This window comes from Grampus griseus, assembly GCF_964374135.1.
Source record: "Grampus griseus genome assembly, chromosome: 9".
Taxonomy (NCBI): domain Eukaryota; kingdom Metazoa; phylum Chordata; class Mammalia; order Artiodactyla; family Delphinidae; genus Grampus; species Grampus griseus.
In genome coordinates, this window is record NC_139003.1 from 74,114,473 (window position 1) to 74,134,790 (window position 20,318).

The 20,318-nt window shown below is 38.7% G+C and overlaps 1 protein-coding gene across 3 annotated transcripts in view; it reads right to left on the reverse strand.

Moving 5' to 3' along the window:
• RAPGEF5 (Rap guanine nucleotide exchange factor 5) overlaps nt 1-20,318 on the reverse strand; it is a gene marked incomplete at its 5' end in the record, with an annotated part of 214,756 nt that overhangs the window by 117,119 nt on the left and 77,319 nt on the right. For all 3 annotated transcript variants that reach the window (XM_082662272.1, XM_082662273.1, XM_082662271.1), the window contains one exon: nt 16,521-16,569. In XM_082662272.1, the coding sequence (XP_082518398.1) occupies nt 16,521-16,569 (49 nt within the window). The remainder of the gene's footprint in view (nt 1-16,520; nt 16,570-20,318) is intronic.

Here is a 20,318-nt window from a genome sequence, read left to right on the forward strand (position 1 = left end):
AGTGGGGATTACAGTTCCAGCAAGAGGCAATATGGAGCCGAAGAGCCAGGAAGGTCCAGACACTGACCCAGTCAAGATGGGCCCCTGACTGCCGCTGCAAATCCCACAAGGCAGCAGCCACTGGCATGGGCACCTCTGCAGAGACCAGAGGAGCCCAGGGGCACCGTGGGGCTCCAACCACCTCACATGCCAGAAGTCAAGTGGTCCAAGAGAGGAGATTTAAACTAGGTCCAGGCAGGACCAACATCCTGAACAGAACATTTACCACAACAAAAGTTCAAATCAGAAACAGCTGAAATATTGCTCACTGGCAGTAGATAGGACCATATAGCATAGCTGTTGAAAATGAAGAACAAAGCATTTCCCACCTATATTTCAGTGCAGTGAATACCTCTGACAATCTGTTACATTACCATTTTTGAGTATTAGTGTAACTGCTCCAATGGCTCATAAAATAAAATAATTGCATAAGATTACCAGATAAGAAAATCAAACCAGGATATATGTGGAAAGAAAAAAGTTTTGATACAGCATTGGTTATCAGCCCAAACTACTTTTCACATCCATGATGAAGGCACTAAGCCAGACATATTTCCTCTCAAATAAAAGTATATGTATTTTGACTTTTCATATAAAACTGATAAAACTACTAGACTGTCCATTTGGTTACAAGACTAACCCTGAAATTATTTGATTCATTTAGGCCTGTTACTAGTAAAATGAAGTAGCTTCAACAACGTGGATTTAGGTACAAATGATAAGCCTGAATTCCACACCTGTAGTTAGTTTCAGTGATGACTCTGAGAGGACCAAAGGGTCCAAGGTGCCCAGTGTCCAAGCCTACAGCCTAGGTGTGCTGCTCTAATGCCTGACCAGACAAGGTAGACAGACACTCCCCGGGGCCCACAGGCTGCTTGGGACAATGCCCACCAACCCACCTCCACTGTCAGCAAGAGGGGTTTCCAGCCATGAACTAAGGACAATCTCCAATCTCCCCTAATGCCACCCACCTGAAGGTGGAAGTTTGTTTTGTTACTGATATATGATAAATTTGTGTTTGCTCTATGAGGTCCCCCTCAGACAGAGGAAAAGAACCTTTACTTAGCTCTACCTTCAGAACTATGATATAGAAATGGGCCTTTTAAACACAGGAAAACAAAACTAAAAATCAAAATGAAGAAGATAGGAACATATAAAATTAAGATGGCAATTCTATCTGTCATGCTTTTCTCTCTATTGCAGTTAGAATGGAAGATAATGGGCAACATCTCTAAAAACTTCCTTCTGTTCCTAAGGGGAAAAAGATAACAATCTCACTGTAACAGCTAGCACTGAGGAAGAAAATCTTAAACAGCTTATTAATTTCTGGATCTAAAGAGATAATAATTATACAGTATCCTTCTTGTTATCTCCACATGCCTATACACGGAATACCTAGAATGCATCTTAAAATAAAAAGATCAAATGTTTACTGAAAAAAAAAAAAAACATTAATCCCAAATTTCTCACAGTCATTTTTCTACTAGAAAACAATAACATGATAAGGTCTAAACTTCCTCCATTAATTTTAATAGGTCTTAAAGCAAATGCTTTGTTTCTATTAAATGTTTGCATTTTTAACAGATAGAAGTTAGCACCTTTTTGGCCAAAGGAGAACCAGACAATCTCTTTAGTTCTGTCAACTTGGAGAATTTATGAGATATGGCTTTGGTTCAGGTGCCCTTATTCAAAGCCAAGGTTAAATTCACTTCCTCTTTAAACTAGTGGAACACCCCAACCCCACACGAATGTCTTCCTGGTAAGTTTCATGTAGAAACTTCAGTGAGAATGTTTGCTTATTCCCGAGTCTGCCCACCAAATAAAGCTTGGTAATAATTCTCTTCGTTTACAAAGGTTTCACTGCAATGCCATAAGAGCTTTTAATTCTGTTACCATTCCCATGACAAAATTTCCATTCAGGTCAAGAAAGACTAAAATGTTGGGCAGGTGTCCAATAAATGAGTTAGTAGCAAAAGCATAAGTAACATTTTGATTCCCTTTACCATGCTTGGTTCATGGGACCAACACCCTTTATAAAACACCAACTCACTCTCTGAGACTGCAGATCACACAGACTTCGGAACGTGTTTGTCAAAACATGGCATCTAAATCACCTAGGAGTGAAGAGTGGTTAAAATTCAGATACCAGGGTCTCCACCCAAACTCAATTGGAGTGGGGGAGGGGTGCTGACAGGGCAGGAATTAGCAGTATTAACAAGTGCTGCAGGTAACTGCTAGGCAAATTAAATTTGAGGAACCCTGCTTTAGAAAAACAAAATTTCGTTTAGTTAATGAGGAATTCTGATGCAACTGGTCAGAAGGAAACCTAGGATTATTCTTTAAAATATCTATCCATCTCTGTTTCCTCATCTCCAACAAAAGGACTTATGTCAAAATGTATATGCTGAAGTTGAAGTTGTACAATATAAGCCTTCATTGTCGCCAGGGTCAAAATTTCTATCGCCAATCTCATTCCAAAAACAGATTTCAATCACTGCAGTATTAAAAATGCAGTATCTTTATAACTATCTGAAAATCCCATGTAGCTAGAACCACAATTATCTAGCCACTTACAAAGACAATGTCTTAGTAAGAAATTCTCAAATGTTAAGTATTTATGGGTCACATAAATGGAAAGAATAGTACATTAAGTAAATTTCACTTTTTGTCATCACGGCATCACTTTTTCTGGTAGGATTCAGTTGAATCAAACTGCGTGCTTTGTGTTACATACTATAACACGTTATTTAACTTATATTCGTACACGCTGTGCCTGTGTCATTTTCAGTTTTACTGAGAACAGCTCCATTTTCATGGCTGTTTATACAATTAGTCTTTTAATGTGACGAATGATGGACAATACCTGGGTTCTGTGGCCAAGACAAAGATTTCCCTTGATAGCTCTTACTTGTCAATACAAATGACAGCAGAGAATATTCCCTGAATGGGGGGGGGGTGGCTAGAAAGAGGGCCTTGTGTAGAGCTTCACTAAGGAAAAAGTCTAAAAGTAAAAAAAATGTTTGGAGAAGAAATTAAGCTATCAGCAGTTGTTATTCTTACATTCTTACTAAATAGACAGCAATGTATGCTTAAGAGAAGTAAAGCTGCCCAGTACTTGGTACTTAGGACCTGACCTGCAGGACCATCATGGCCCCTAGCCTCAACAAAGCCCAACCTTTCCTTTTATAAAAAATGGAAACTGACGCTGAGGGAAGCCAGTGACTTGCCGGAGTGAACACTGGCCAGTGTAAGAATCAAAACATTTCCTGACTACATGCCCAGGCCTGCCAGATTTGGTAGCAGACTGTGTTCACCAGACCACAGAATTTCATAACTTTATAAAAACAGCATATAGCAAGGATTTCACTTCTTAAGGAATATTTTAGTTCCTAAGAGATCATTTTAGCCATTAGCCATAGCTTTCCATTTAATTATCCAATCATCTTTTTCTTTTAATATTTCCCTAACTATTCTAATATTTAATATTTTTAAACATCTACAGACTGCTTTTATTTGGTACCTTAGGGGTATACAGAGAAGCAGTCATAACATCATAAATTGTAAAAATGGATCACAGGTCAATCCCCCTCCCTGCCCTCACCCATGCACCCCGTCCCCCATCAATGTACACCTTTATTCGAGCCCACAGAATTAGTCAGATACAGGGTTTTAAGTGGATGCTCGTCCTTTTGGGGCACTTCATAATTAGCATACTAGCCTCTCAGGCTGGCCTCCAGATGCAGGGTGGCATGTATCCCATGTTCTTCTGGGAAGCAGCTCCCAAACCCCAGAAGACCAAGAACAAAGGAGCTAGCAGGCTCTGGAGAAGCTACCCCGTCAACAGTGTATTAAAGACACCCATTAGTTGCCTCAGTCAGCTAATTAGCTCAACAAATCCAAAACCTAAATCATTAAAGAAAGTGGCCCTGATTGCATTGCTGGGCTCTGATTTGGTGTCACAAACCCAGCAGGGTAGGAACAGGGCTGTTCCACAGAAAACAGAAAACGGTCCACACTGGGGAACGGCCATAGGATGGGAGCACATTTTTTATGAAAGTCGAGCCCTGCCAGGAAGTTTCACTGGTGGAAGAAGCGCACCAGGGAGACTTCTGTGTTTATGCTTTGAAATTTAAAGCAATTTAAATATAAATTGCTCTCCTTTTTGTCATTATGAGAAAGAAAGAAAACGTGGGTTTCAGATCTCTGGTGTGCAAATGGTCATTAACTTTCATTTGACCTTGGGTGTAGAACTAATATTGAATTTATGCACAGGGTACACTCATTATACTCATCTAGTTTCCTCACAGAAAATATGTTCCCAGGAGCTGCAGTGCTAGCAGCCATTTTTTCTACACTCGAATAGAAAACTTGAGTCTCCCTTTCATTCCTCTCTCCCACCTTCCACCCACCTTTCTGCTCCAAACCTCAGAAAACCGTTTCCCAAGGGTCGGCCGCATTTATAAAACACAGGCAATAACAGGTAGGAATCTGAATGACGTAAAATCATTGTCCTGGACCACACGAGACTCAGGAGCATCAGTGCTCAGTTCTCCTTCCCAGTATCTGATTCCCGAAAACATGAACAAGCTCCCATTTAAAGTGATAAATACCTTTGTCTACGGAGCCTTATAAAACATTACCTACCGCCACTGAAGTGCCCCTGCAGTGCATTTTTTAAAACAGAGGTCTCTAAACCCTGCATTCCCGAGTACACTCTGCTGTGGTTATTATAATTATTCACCTCCTTGGCAAATGAGTTCCATTTACTCTCTTAATGGACATGACCATGTGGAAGGATGAAAAACAAAATCATCTTGCCTTGCTTTGTAATTTCCTAAATTCTAAGCAACCCTCAGGGTTAAAGGAGTGCAACTTCCTATGCTGGACACTCTCAGATCTCTGGTTATTCAGGAGAAAGGAGGGCAAAGGGCTATTTTCTTTTAATGTATGTCACTGAATGGTTATTTATCATTTCGACTTAATAGCTCTAATTACAAAAGACAGTGTCATGGGATTATTTTTTTAAAGGCAATTTTCTTGGTATCCCAGTGGGAGAGTTAGGAAAAATTTACAAAGCGTCTGCTTCATGCATTTTCAATTGTTCCTGGGTTTTACCGTTGTTATTATTTTCTGGGTTGTAAGATTTTTACATTTTCAAGTAACCTTTAACTTTGCACTGCCTTGAGAGTTACTGTTTCAAGACTCTTATTATGCTTTTATGCCATTAGATAAAAAAGGAAGATACAACTTGGCAACCGCTGAATTGATCACTGTTCAGTAAGAATAATGCACTGGTGGAGATGGGATGTGAATGTGCAAAATCCGTCAGCAAGCAGAAGAGTCTCTGGAAATGTCAGAACAGGAGTTATTATTGCACCAAAGACGGGTGGAGATTTTGCAAACTTCAGCAATCAGCGTGGTGTTAGGCAAAGCTCTCTCTTCTTGGGAAAACATCGTAGATCATCAATCAATCAGGAAGACCAGAATGTTGTGTTGAATATTTTAGGGGAAAACACATGCTACTTCTTTCCTCTTGGTTGACAAATGCTAAATAGCACATTTGTTAGTGGGGCTAACGAGACAATCAGTATGGGTCTGTGCTGACCAAGAAGGACAGTGATGGCCACTGCCCCCACAGCATCCGGGAGGCGGCAAAGGAGAAGGAAAGGACACAACACAAACCATGTGGAAATGTCAATTCTTAGAGGACAAGGTGCGCCCTATAAGGACAGGCTGGGAAAGACTTGGAAAATTTTAAGTGATTGGAAATATCACTAAAAATTAAGCATAATATCGTAATTGCTTAAAATACAGCTAACAGACTTCTGCCATTATAAACTAGTATTTTCTAGCTTGAACATTCATTATTAGAGATTAGATGAAAAAATTATTCAAGAGAAGACTACTACAGCTTTTACTTTTTTTTTTGCAGTACGCGGGCCTCTCACTGTTGTGGCCTCTCCCGTTGCGGAGCACAGGCTCCGGACGCGCAGGCTCAGCGGCCATGGCTCACGGGCCCAGCCGCTCTGCGGCATGTGGGATCTTCCTGGACCGGAGCACGAACCCGTGTCCCCTGCATCGGCAGGCGGACTCTCAACCACTGCGCCACCAGGGAAGCCCTACAGTTTTTACTTTTAAGAGCATTTAAATTTTTTCAATAACAAGTTAATCACAGAAAACCAGAAAGGTAGAAGGAGTTTGAGATAGCAATAAACGTACCAGTGCGTAAGCCTGTCTTTGCTGCCCCTTAATTTTATTATTACCATCTACACTCTGAAATCCCATTTTATTGTGCATTCTCCTATATATGAGCAATGTGTTCACGAGAGGATTAAAGATAAAGTCAAACACTGCGCTACATTAAAATAAGAATCTATCAACTAAAAAGTAAAAAGTTAGAGGACCATAAAAGTTGGAGCAATTCCATAGGCTTAATGGTTATTTTTTTCTTCTAAATGTGCAAAAGGAAAAGCCTGTCTCTGCTGTTAAAAATAATCAGTCAATCTATTTCATTTCTCATGACAAAGTGACAGGGATGGCTTTTCTTTGGGAAGCTTCTGCCCTGAAGGAGAATATGTCTCTTCAGTTGTGTCAGACCTCAAGCCTCACTGCAGAGCTTCCTGTCAACATTGACTTCCCCCCAATCCCACAGACAAGGGGCCTAAAGACGGGCGGGAGCCTAAAACTGCTCAAGTTCCTACAACGTGTTATTGGTGACCAGTGATTGTTACCAACAGGAAATCTTCAAAGCTGGGAATTTAGCCAGGCTCTCAGGGTGATAAAAGGCCCTCAGCTTGTCTGATGGGTCCACCATGATTACCAGATCCAGGGGTCGCCTGCTTGAACGTTTTGCACACACACAGTTCATTGTATAGCAAATAGTAATAACCAGGTTGCAGAAATCACATACTCATTCAAATGCCTATTTAAGCTTCAGCACAGGATTCAAACATGATTAAACAAACGAGAGGATTTCTAAGGCTAGGAGAAACAATTTAACACGAATGTAAAACAATGGCTTCCCTCTCATCCTTTCTGGTCTATTAAAAATAAGAAAGTTTCTTAAAAGCTAAAACTAAACACAACAGGTGAAACCATTTTATACAATTTTATGTTATATATATTTTAATATCCCAAAGAAATAATAAATCTTGGCACAAAAATAACACTTTAAGCTGAATCCCTGGATGATTTGAGAAAGAAGAAAAAAACTGCTCCTATCTACTACTTGAAAAATGTCAGTTTTCACTCTATTCTTTTCCTTTTCACAAACCACATCTTTACTCCCCATAATCCAAAAAATTCCTAACAAGGGAGGGGACATTGTGTAGTTGGGAAAACCAGAGACTGGGTGCTGGAAAGCCTGGGCTTGCGCTCTGGCTGTAGCCTTTCTAGCCTGTGTGCTCTCCGGCACAACAATTCACCTCGAAACCGTGAGACTGGGACAATACAAACAATTCCCCTGCAGTGAGTACCCTGCCCAGTAGCCATTCCCTCTTCTGCTGGTTTTCTTTGGGGAGCCATACCTGCCCTAGCCTCAGTCCGTGGGTCTCGTGGGAGGCTGACTTAACCTCTTCATCCTGAAACCTCTCTATCCTGCCCTCCAAACATGTGTCCACTGCTACAGAGATGGGCATTCCACCCTTCCACCGAGGTCCCCACCAAGACTTCTGTCGGACCTACCAGAAAGAGGTTCTCTCTGCTGAGACTGATTAACTCCACAGATTCCCTGAGACAGTAAATTTCCTTGGTGGATGTCAGCTTGTTTATCTCTCGCTTATACCTAAAAGAGTCCTGAATAAAATATTCCCAAGGTTGTGACTCCATTAAGGATAATGAAGGAAATTAATGAAAATACTCATTGTTATAATTGAACGCTGGAGCTGGAAGTAATCTCTAAGGTTCCCACATTCTACACCTACCCCCTCACGATACAAATTGGAATCACTTTACAAAAGTCACAATGACATTTAATGGTATAAACAGAGCCTAGAACCTCTTCTTTCTTTCCCAAACATTAATATCCTTGCTACTTAGTTTTAAAACACTTAACTAGATATGGTCTAGGCAGAGAGAGTGAAACATAAAAACTGCCAAGAGGGTTTACCAATATGAGATTTCTGGCTTTCCAGAAATAGAAGCCCACCATGGCACAAATTTCATATGATCTAAAGATAATGAGAGCTAAACATGCTTTGGCTGTAGATTCCCTTGAAAAGGGGAAGAAACATATCTCCCAAGACTCTAACTGGTGAGCAATTAGCAGTAGAATAAGCCATTCAACAAAAAAGAAAGAAGTGTAAAGATATCTGTGCTAATTTTTAAAAATCTTGTAAAGCCTTAAAATGCTATTCACATTCACTAGGGTTAGCATTTAGAGGAGAAAACTAAAGGCACATCCTGATGGCCTCTTAGAAAATTACAACAAAATGGATTTTTTACTAAGCTAGAGCCTTGAATCATTTATACAATCTATTGATTGACAGTTACTTTTATTTCTGTTTGTATGGTGAGCTGAAACCAAAAACTTTTTCTTTATACTAATTCTTGTTTTAATAACCCTTCGCAGTGAGACATAAATCTGGCATGACCACCTGAGCCCTAATTAACAGTTTGACTGCAAGACAGATATTAGGGTAATCAATTCCTTCTGTCAAGCCCCAGATGTGACAACTATCATTTTAATACTTTTTTAATTAGAAGTATACCAGCTTCTTTTTCTTCTTCCTTAAAAAAAAAACTCAAAATAGTTTTAAAAAACAGCAGTGAGCATACGTAGGAAGTACCATTCTACAGCTACAGTTCTGTTTGATTAAGGCTGTGCTTAATAGTTCTTCATTTTATCATCTCCTAACTACTCAGTAATCCATTTTCCGTTTTCAGACAGCTATTGACTTAATGTTTTTTATTCATGAAACATACATTGTGGTTTAAAAATAGCAAGAGCCATATTTGTCCTTGCTCACCATTGTACCCTCATGCCTTACAGTGTTCCTGGCATACAGTAGGTGCTCAGTTAGAATTTGATAAAGGAATGAAGGCAATAACCTATGACTTAGGCTCTCATACTTTGCCACTTATTTTTCATCCACTCTCAATGCCAACTCAAACAGCGAGAGCGTAGGGCGAATCAGGTAGATATCTCCTTATTTCCATATTTGAATTCTCTGAATATTTTAATATCACCTTGTTGGTTATTTTTGCCCCTAGATTGTTTCCCAAACTTGTTGTGGTTTGCGGAATGTATGACAGAAAAGTCTGTTTTTCTCTAAAACTATCTTCTTTGCTTATACTACTTTTCTAATCAGAAAACATACTCAGTTTTGTCAGGGACAAAATAAGAATGCCAACTATCTTTTTATTATTCAACTTACATCATAGGACCCTAGCTCATGAAATAGTATGAGGGAAAAAAAGGAGTTATATGGATTGGTAAGACAGAGAGAAAACAGTCATAATTGACAGATGCTGTAGTTGCCCATACAAAAAACCCAAGATAATTTTAAAACAAGCTAGTGGAATTCATTTGAGTTCAACACTTTTGCTAGCCACAAAAGCATGAGTTCTCATACAGCAAAAGTAACCAATTAGAAAAGATAACAGATGTGGATCAACAAACTGATTCAAAACTATATATGGAGAGGGAAAAGACCCAGAATAGCCAACACAATGTTGAAGGAGAAAAAGTTGGAGGACTGACATTACCCAACAGCAGCACTTACTATAAAGTTACAGTAATATAGACAGTGTGGTACTGATGAAAGAACAGACAAATAGGTCAATGGAACAGAATACAGAGCCCAGAAATAAACCCATACAAATATAATCAAGTGATCTTTAAAAAAGGAGCAAAGGCAATAAAATGGAACAAGGATAGTCTTTTCAACAAATGGTACTGGAACAACTGGACATACACACACACAATAAAAAGAACCTAGACACAGACCTTACACTTTTCACAAAAGTTAACTGAAAATGGATCACAGACTTAATGTAATGCAAAACTATACAATTTCTACAATGTAACAGAAGAAAACCTAGATGACCTTAGGTATGGTATGAATTTTCAGCTATAACATCAAAGGCAGGATCAATGAAAGAAAGAAGAAAGGTAAGCTTGACTTCATTAAAATAAAAAACTTCTGCTCTTTCAAAGGCAATGTGAAGAGAATGCGAATACAAGCCACAGACTGGGAGAAAACATCTGCAAAATATATCTGAAAAAATGACTGTTATCTAAAATATACAAAGAACTCTTAAAACTCAACAGCAGTAAGAAAACAAGCAACCTGACTGAAAAATAGGTCAAAGACCTTAATAGGCACCTCACCAAAGACGATACAAAGATAATAAATAAGCACATGAAAAGATGTTTCATAGCATATATCATCAAGAAAATGCAAAGTAAAACAACAAAATGTGCAACACTGACAACAACAAACGCTGGTGAAGATATGGAGCAACAGGAATGCTCATTCACTGCTGGTGGGAATGCAGAATAGTAGAGTCAGAAGATAGTTTAGAAGAAGTTTGGCAACTTCTTACAAAACTCAACATACTCTTACCATACGATCCAGAAATCACACTCCTTGCTATTTACCCAAAGCAGTGGAAAACTATGTGTTCGTGGGTGTGTAGTTGAACCCTGCACACAGATGTTTATAGCAGCTTCAGTCATAATTGCCAAAACTTGGAAGCAACCAAGATGTCCTTCAGGAGGTGAACAAATACATAAACTGTGGTACATCCAGACAATGGAATATTATTCAGTGCTAAATAGAAATGATCTATCAAGCCATTAAAAGACATGGATGAACCCTAAAGGCCTATTATTGAGTGAAGAAAGCCAATCTGAAAAGGCTACATACTGTATGATCCCAACTATATGACATTCTGGAAAAGGCAAAAACTACGGAGACAGTAACAAGATGAGTGATTGCCAGGGGATGGGAGTAGAGAGGCACAAACAGGTAGAGGAGAGGGGATTTTTAGGGCAGTGAAATTATCCTGTGTGACACTATAATGATAAATACATGTCATTATACATTAGTCCAAACCCATAAAATGTACAATACCAAGAGTGAACCCTAAAGTAAACTAAGGACTGTGGGTGATACTGATGTGTCGATGTAGAGTAATGATTATAACAAATGTACCCCTCTGAGATGATGGCAGTAAGTGGGCTGTGCATGTTGGGGCAGGGGGGATATGGGAACTCTGTGTACTTTCTGCTCAATTTTTCTGTGACCTTACAACTGCTCTAAAACGTAAAGTTTATTTTTTTATACAGTGTCATGAAAGACAAAGAATGAGAAACCTTCACAAAATAAGAAGAGTATAACTTTTAAAAAAAAGTTAAATCATAATAGTAACCAAAACTACAAGATACCAAAATATACATCAAGCAAAAAAATGTACAAAGCTTTACGGAGAAATTTTTAAGACAGTACTGAAGATCTGAAAACAATGGAACGATATCCTAGGTTCATGAATGCAAATACTTATCTCCAAAGTGTCAAATTTATCTGATGACCTATAAATTCAATACACTTTAAGAAATCCCTATAGGGGTTTTCATGGAACTTGACAAAATAAAGCTATGAAGAAAACAGAACAATAAGAAGAAACTTGCTTTACCCCTTAATCCCCCAAAAGTCTTCTTATAGTGTTGGTAACTGAAACAGGAAAGTGTACTCAAAGGAATAAATAGATCAAAGGAATACAGAGACCAGAAATAAATTCAAGCATATATATATAAACTTTATATACGATAGAGTCAGCATCATATCCAATGAACACTACTGGGGTAACTGGTTTAGCATAAGGAAAACATAAAACTGGATTTCTACCTGACACCATACACTAAAATAAATTCCAGATGACTTGAAGTCTTGGACATGAAAAACAAAATTTTAACATTCCCCATACCAAGCTACTGACCTAGCAATCCATTTTTAGTAACTTATTATGAGAAATTAATTGGTAAAGGGCAAAAAGATATATACGAGAATATATCTTCGAGCCCTTCTATTATCATTCATAATAGGAAAACTATTAAAACCTTAAACATACAACAAAGAATTAGTTAATAAGTTGTATGGTATCAATATAAACATACAACAGCTAACAAAAATGATACAGAACTGTATTAGTACATGAAAATGAATCCTATAAAAAGTGGATTTATAGATACAGTAATCAAGGCTAGTACTGATGGATACCAATGGAGTCTGTTCAGTGGAACAGAACAGAGAATCCAGAAATACACCCACAAAAATATGCCCAACATATTTTTGACAAAGGTGCAAAAGCAATTCAATGGAAGAAAAGATGGCCTTTTCAATAAATGGTGCTAGAAAAATTAGACATTCATAAGCCAAAACAAACACAGAAGAATCTTGACATAAGTCTCACATCTTATACAAAGACTAACTCAAAATGGATCATGAACTCAAATATAAAACTTTTATAAAACTATAAAAACTTCTAAGGAAGAAAAAGATGCAGGAGAAAATCTTTGGCATCTGGGAATAGACAAAGACTTAACCCAAAGACATGATCCATTAAAAAATATTGATAAATTGGACTTCACCAAAATTAGAAACTTTTGCTCTGTGAAAGACTTTGATAAGAAAATGAAAAGACAGGCTATAGACTGGGAGAAAATACTTGCCTAAGGATTGCTATCGAGAATAAAGAAATCTCAAAACTCAACAGTAAAAAAAAAACCCTCAAACAATCCAATTAGAAAATGGGCAAAAGATATGAACAGACATTTCACAAAGAAGACATTCGGGTGGCAAATAAACACATGAAAAGATGTTCAATGTTACTAGCCATTAGGGCAATGCATACTAAAACTACAGTTTTAGCATGTCACTACACACCTATTAGAATGGTTAAAATTTTAAAAAATAGCGACAACATCAAATGCTGGCAAGTATGCAAGAACCTACATCACATATACGTTGCTAGTGAGAATGTAAAATGGTTCAGCCACTCTGGAAAACAATTTGGCAGTTTCTTAAAAAACAAAACATGCAGGGCTTCCCTGGTGGTGCAGTGGTTGAGAGTCTGCCTGCCGATGCAGGGGACACGTGTTCGTGCCCCGGTCCGGGAGGATCCCACATGCCGCGGAGCAGCTGGGCCCGTGAGCCATGGCCGCTGCGCCTGCGCGTCCGGAGCCTGTGCTCCGCAACGGGAAAGGCCACAGCAGTGGGAGGCCCGCGTACCGCAAAAAACAAAAACAAAAACAAAACATGCAATTACCAAACAATCCAGCAATTGTACTCCTGGGCATTTAGTCCAGAGAGATAAAGACCTACATTCACACAAGAACTTACACATGTAGTTTTATTCATAATGACCCAAACTGGAAACAACCCCAATGCCCTTCATGGGTGAATGGTTACATATAGTGTAGCACATTCATATGATGGAATACTATGCAGTTATAAAAAGGAATAACCATTGATATACACAACAACCTGAATAAATCTCCAGAGAACTATGGCAAGTGAAAAGAGCCACTCCTACAAGGGTTCATACTGTATGATTCCATTTAAGTAATATTTTTGAAATGACAAAATTATAGAAATAGAGAACAGATTGCTAATTGCAGAGGTTAAAGAGGAAACAGAGGTAGGAGGAAAGTTAGTGTAGCTATAAAAGACAAACACGGAAGATCCTTACAGTGATGTAAATGTTTTGTATCAATGTCAATATCCTGATTGTGACACTGTACTTGAGTTTCACAGGATGTTACCATTGGGGGGAGCTGGGTAAAGGGAACGTGTCATCCCTTATCATTTATTACAACTGCACATGAATATACAATTATCACAAAATAAAAGAGCACATGTAAAAAATTATCACTTTTATAAAACTGCATATATTATATATAAAATATCTACATATTAATAGAGAAATATCTGTAAATACATACAGAAAAGAGTATTATTGGTTATCTCTGTTGGTGAGATGATGGGTGATTTTTCAATTTCTTCTTCATACATTCATGTATTACCAAAGTTTTTCAATGACTATGCTATACTAATAAGAAAAAAATGAAGCTATTTTCATTATGATAAAGACAAGTAATACACGCTCATTACACACACTTTTCTCCACTGAACATTTTACTGTATTAATTCTTTGAAATATCATTTAAAAAACTGTTTAACATCCCATTTCATGGATCAATTTTACCATTTCTCTATTATGGGAACTTAAGGGTTGTTTCTAATTTCTTACTGTTAAAATAAGCAATGAAATAGGTTTCTTCTATCTGAATATTCACATGCGTCTCTGATCACGCCCAAAGCTAGATCTCCAATCATGGAGTTACTGGCTTATAGAGTAACTATGCTAGAACGCACTGAAAAGTGGCTTTTCTGAAAAACTATGAATTTATGTCCCCATCCTTGGTGCATTTGTGTTTCACTCTGTCCCTGAGAGGTTGCCAATGTAGTATTCACACTCCAAGCTCCACAGATGAAATGAGTAAGGAAAACAGACATGTTAACGTGATGGTGTAATAAAGTCAACTTCATACCAGTCTTTTACTTTGCACAAGCTACTGTGTGTGGGTCTTGCTTACTCCTCTTCATTTCTCTTCACCTCCAGAAAGTTCAAACTTCTTAGCCTGACACCCAAAACCTGCCTCTTTCTGCCTCATTCACTTGGCTGCAGCCACTCTCACATCCTTGCTGTTCCTCAAACTCATTTCACACACCTCTGCCCAGGGCTCTTGTCTGGATGTCCACAAGGTTCACCCCTCAGTGACTTCACGTCTTTGCTCAAATGTGCCCTACTGGGGGCCTATCCATCCCACTCTGTGTAAATTAGCAACCCCCTTCTCCAGACCCATCTGTATTTACTTGCTCTGTTTTTCTCCAGCAATGACAAGAGTATATGTTTTTACATTAAAAAAATTTTTTTTTTTTGCGGTACGCGGGCCTCTCACTGTTGTGGCCTCTCCCGTTGCAGAGCACAGGCTCCGGACGCGCAGGCTCAGCGGCCATGGCTCACGGGCCCAGCCACTCCGTGGCATATGGGATCCTCCCAGACCGGGGCATGAACCCGTGTCCCCTGCATCGGCAGGCGGACTCTTAACCACTGCGCCACCAGGGAAGCCCAAGAATATATGTTTTTGATTATTTTCCCAACTTTTTCCGAAACTTAAGAAAAAAATTTTTTAACCCCTATCCTCCAAGGCACTGTCATCCCAACTCATACAGACTGTAAGTTTTGTCTCCTTATGTTTACAGGAACCACCATCAGCTCTAGCACAAGTTATTTTTAAGACTTCCCTCCTACAACCTTTATACTGGTGTCCTTTCTCCATCTTGGCCTCCACCTATGCAGACACCCATGATCTAATCCCTGTCCTCGGAGGAGCCCTTTTCACACTGCCTGAGCTCTGTGGGTCCAGATTACTGTTCCTTGTGTCTCTTCTCCACCACCCTTACAGCACCCAGTCTCTGCATCCTCTACATCAGCCAAATCAACAAAGATATAGTATAAACACAATAAGCTACTTCATACTAAGGTGTGTTTGATTCCAGGTCACTGAGAGAAAAGCAAATTTTTACAGTTTCTAGCTAGAAAAAGGAAGATGTAAAATGTATGATTTCTGTTCTGAAGACATTTCTGTTCCACTTATTTCTTCAAACTTTGGCAACTCTTTGATTTTGTCATAGAGTCTTCACCTGAAAAGTCTTACTCTAGTTTAACATCTAGTTTAACATTATCTAAGTCTTATTCTAGTTGAACATTAAAGTTAAACTAGAACAAGACTTTAGCAGTGACCTCCTGCCTCTGAACAGCAAAGGATGCCTCCTCCTGACACTCCTCCTTTCAAAGCAAGTTTTTTTCTACCTCATTGAGTCTCTACTTCATATCGAATTTCAGCAGAGCCTGGCTTTCTCTCCTCAAGATGTATCTGAAAGCTCCCTTTTCCTTTCCACTTCTTACATCCACAGATTGTTTCCTAAGGTATTAGGAATCAGAGCCACACAATCAGTCCCTATGGAAAACGCTTGCTATTAAATGTTATGAGATAATTCAATTATTTTTATAAGAAGCTACTTTGAGATGAAAAATATAAAAAAGAGACCACCATTACGTTATTTAGTTTCCTCTGTCATTATGATAGGTAATGCAATGTGGTTTGCTTTCTTTTGCTGGGTACCTAGACTTTTTCCATGCTTGCAGTGGACTACAAACATATTTTAAATTTTTTATTTCACTTTTCCATGAAGTATGAAATAAAGCAAGGCAGTGTATATCTAGTTTTAAAGAACGAGATATACACCTGTGCTATTTTGATGGTAGAATAATTTTTAAAACATAATGGAGACACTTTTCTGCATTTTATACCAAAGCTTCCTGAGATACATTCAACTGCTCACAACCACAGGACATGTGAAATATCCCCAAAGAATCAGAACCTTCCTCCAGCCCCACGAAAGACTACTCACCAGACTTCCTTGCTTTCAAAGCAATAACAGCTGCTAGCTCTCTCTGCACCTAATAAAATATTAGGGGGAAAAACCAAATTAGAAGAAGAAAAATGTAGCTTTGTTTTTAGATATGCAACCAAAGTTAAGAGCTGTTGCATTAAGTTTGCTGCCATGTTTTTGTTTATTTGTTTTTAATAATATGGAAAAACCTCTGCATAGGAATTTTAGGCCAACCCTCATAGAATCTGATGGACTTACTTTAAAGAGAAATTAAACAGTTGCCAGAATGTACACATTGGAAAACATGGGTACTTATGCCATGATGATGAGAAGTACCTCAAAAACGTAACTGTGTAACATTCAGAAATAATGCAAATAAATTATTAAAACAGGCAAAATACTGTGGCAAAGATATTAAATATTCTTTATCTCTCAAAGATTCTAGTTTATAGAGAAATTCTAGAAAAATTGAGGTAGGTGATCCTAGTTTAATTTGACCTCTGTTTGAATACAATGAAGGATCACTTGAGGCTTCACAGGTGTACAGCAACCATTTCAGATATTATGCTGCATAAAAGCAAGTGCTATCAACACACAGGGCAGGTGAAATGGGGATAGGCAAGATGACCTTTAATACCCTAAGTGCCTTAAACCTCACTCATTTGTCCAGATTTTTGCTTGCTTACTCTCTCTCTCTCTCTCTCTCCCCAACACATATGCTTAAATCCTTTCTCAAAAACATTCTCAAAGAGTAACATAAAACAGAGACCGAAGAAGATAACCACAGTCACTTTCAAAGATAACATGGGAAAAAAAAAGATAACACGGGGATAATCTTTGGGAAATCTATGTTTGATAGCAAAAAATTTTCATAATAAGCAAGCTCATTCCTCTTCAGGACACAATCTTTTAAGCTTAGAAGAGTGTGAGTGTGTGTGTGAGTGTGTGTGTGTGAGAGTGTGTGTGTGTGTGTGTGTGTGTGAGAGTGTGAGTGTGTGTGTTTGCAGGGGTGGTGATACTGAGTTTGGAAGGGTCCTGCAGCTTATTATACTAATGACATTTTTAAAGGCAGAGCATGAAAGCTCAAGGTTAAAGATTTGCTATTGAAATCAATCTAATTTACATTGATGTACGTGAAGGCAAAAGTAGCCCAGTGAGTCACTCGGACTCTGTTTAGGACCAATTTCACAATGACCAGGGTATCATCATCCCTGAAGAAGGCAGCTTCCCCGCCCCGCCCCCCGCCATACTGCTTTACTGCCGTGCTTTCCCTGGCTGGCTAGTATGAGTGCCATTCAAAAGGGTATATATACTCCTGATTTAACTGATTCGTCGACTCCTTAAGACTTTCTCAGGAAAATTATATTGTAATCAGAAGATAATCCGTCCCTTTCTAACCGTGGGAGTCTGAGACCCAAAAATACTCATGGGTAGAAGAATTTATAGTTGAAGAACTTATGGGGGAAAAGAGAGCTGGGGGGACAGGAGTGATGACTAATCAGAGGAAAGCCTTGATAAATACTTGTATGTGTAGTAATAAAACAGCAACAAAATAAAACATAAATGAGTGCCTATTTTATATATTTGAAATTACGTGTAAGGTTTATCGTAGTAACAGCATCTCTCTTCAGAACTTTCCTCTGTTACAGTGTCACAAATGTTTGGGGGTAGACAAAGATGCAGATTAGAAACACTCACTGGGACCTTGTGGATGGCGTCCTGATTTTATGAGCTTCTAGGGAAGACTCCACTGTGGCTCAGAGACAGGAAAAAAGCAGAGATGGAAAAGGATGCAGAAGGTGGATCACTTAATTTGCATACAGAGGATCAAAAACTGTCTTCTCCACCCTCCATCAGTTTTCCATACTTGATATTCTCGTCATGAGAGCTTCAGTTTTTCTTTCTCGAATTAGAAATAAGGCTCAAAATAGAAATAGCTCAGAAAAGGAAACTGTTATATTCCCCAAACTGTATAAAACTACATCTTTTCAAAGATTTGGTACAGAAAGAAAGGGAGAGAGGGGATGAGAAAGAAACCAACATAGCACTTTTTGGGAAGCCAAGAAGATGAGAGATGAGCAGTGAGAAAGAGAAGAACTTCACAGTTAAAGTTACAAGGAACCTAAGCTTTTTCCTTTTTTTGTATTTTTCCACATAAAGTAAATGAGATTATTCTACTGTACTACACTACATCCCCTGAACATCTGCAGTCAGGGAAGACATAAAAGTGTTATGTTTCTGCCCCCAAGGGAAACTGTTCCTGACCAGAACCCCAAGGGTAGGTTACTCTTCCTCCAAAACACAAAGGGGGAAGAACAGACCAAGCAAAACACAAACTGGGTAAGATCCCGTTAGAGGCTCCTAGAGCATCTTCCCCGCACTTTTTTTTTTTTTTTTTAAACACACAAGCAATGATGTAATTCATCATTTTCAGTTGTGACTAATGCCTGTCTTCTGGGCAGAAGCTCCTCCAAGGCAGCCATCTTTTCATCACACTATCCAGGGCCATCAACACCCATTCAGTGATCCACAGGAGGTGGATGCAGAGGTAACCTTAAGAGAACAGAGACAGAACCTAGGGGAGAGAAAAAGCTGCCTGAGGAAGGACAAGGAAATGCAAAGGGAAGGCACTCCCCAGTAAGAAGGGACTCGCGGCAGAAATCTTCAGAACATATTAGAAGGACTCAAAGCCTCCTTTAGCAAATAACTGTTAGGTTTATACTGAAAACTAAAACTTTGAACAACTGCAGAAACGGGGACTAGAATTTTCATTAAGCACCAATAAGGGACCTGTTGGCACTGAAAAGGAAATACAACACTCCAGCACCGGTCAAGTCTTCAGGTGTCTGAAATTCTGGCCCACATTTTGATAACAATCCAAAGCAAAAACCACCCTGCTAAGATGCTCCCGAATTCCTAACATTCAGGAACTGGTTAAGATAATAAGTATGTGTTGCTTTAAACCATGACATTTGGCGGTAGTTTGTTACGCTGAAAAGTCTTTTAGAGATGATTATTTTTTCTACTTGATCTACTTGTGTTGTTGGTTAACATAAGTTTCTCTCAACATGACAGAAGTGGAACCCTCTTCTCAGATCAGTTTCAAAAAAAATGTGGACATATAGAGCCAAGAGCCATGTTCTGACATTCGCCATTGTTTTTATTTAATGCTAAACCACCGCCTAGGAAATTAGAAGAAATGCATTGTTCTTAATCTGACAGGAAGTACCTTATTACACTGGTCTTCCCTATTACAAGCCTTCCCTACTATGATCTGAACCCTTGAGGCTAGATGTATTCCAGAATTCAATATTTTATATAGTTCAGAAAGGTACCCTATCTAGGGCACACCCTCAGTGAGGTCTTGGGCAGTAACTTATTATAAGAAATCAGACACATTAATATTGCTGCGGGGACACATTAAAGGCAGGAGCCCACTGTGCCCCCCTTTGCCTGGCAAAGTAATAAAGCTATCCTTTTCTATTTCACCCCCCGCCAAAAAAAATTTTCTGCAATGAAATGTATGATTATTCATACTAAATGGGATAAAGACAGACTAGGAAAGGCCTCAGGATTTTCTACTAAATATATTCAATTTAGGTTAGATTTTTGCCACCAAGTAAGTTATGAAACCCTATTCTTCTTCAGGGCTTTTATATTTCAGAGCTGTCAATAATGGATTGTAAACCTCTATTAACTTTACACTAAAAGTTTCTCTCCATCTTTTTCTCTTGTATCTTCTTGTCAAATACCTATGTAGTCAGTATGTTTTGTCTACCAAGAAATACTTTCTTTAAATAGCTTGGATTTTCATGT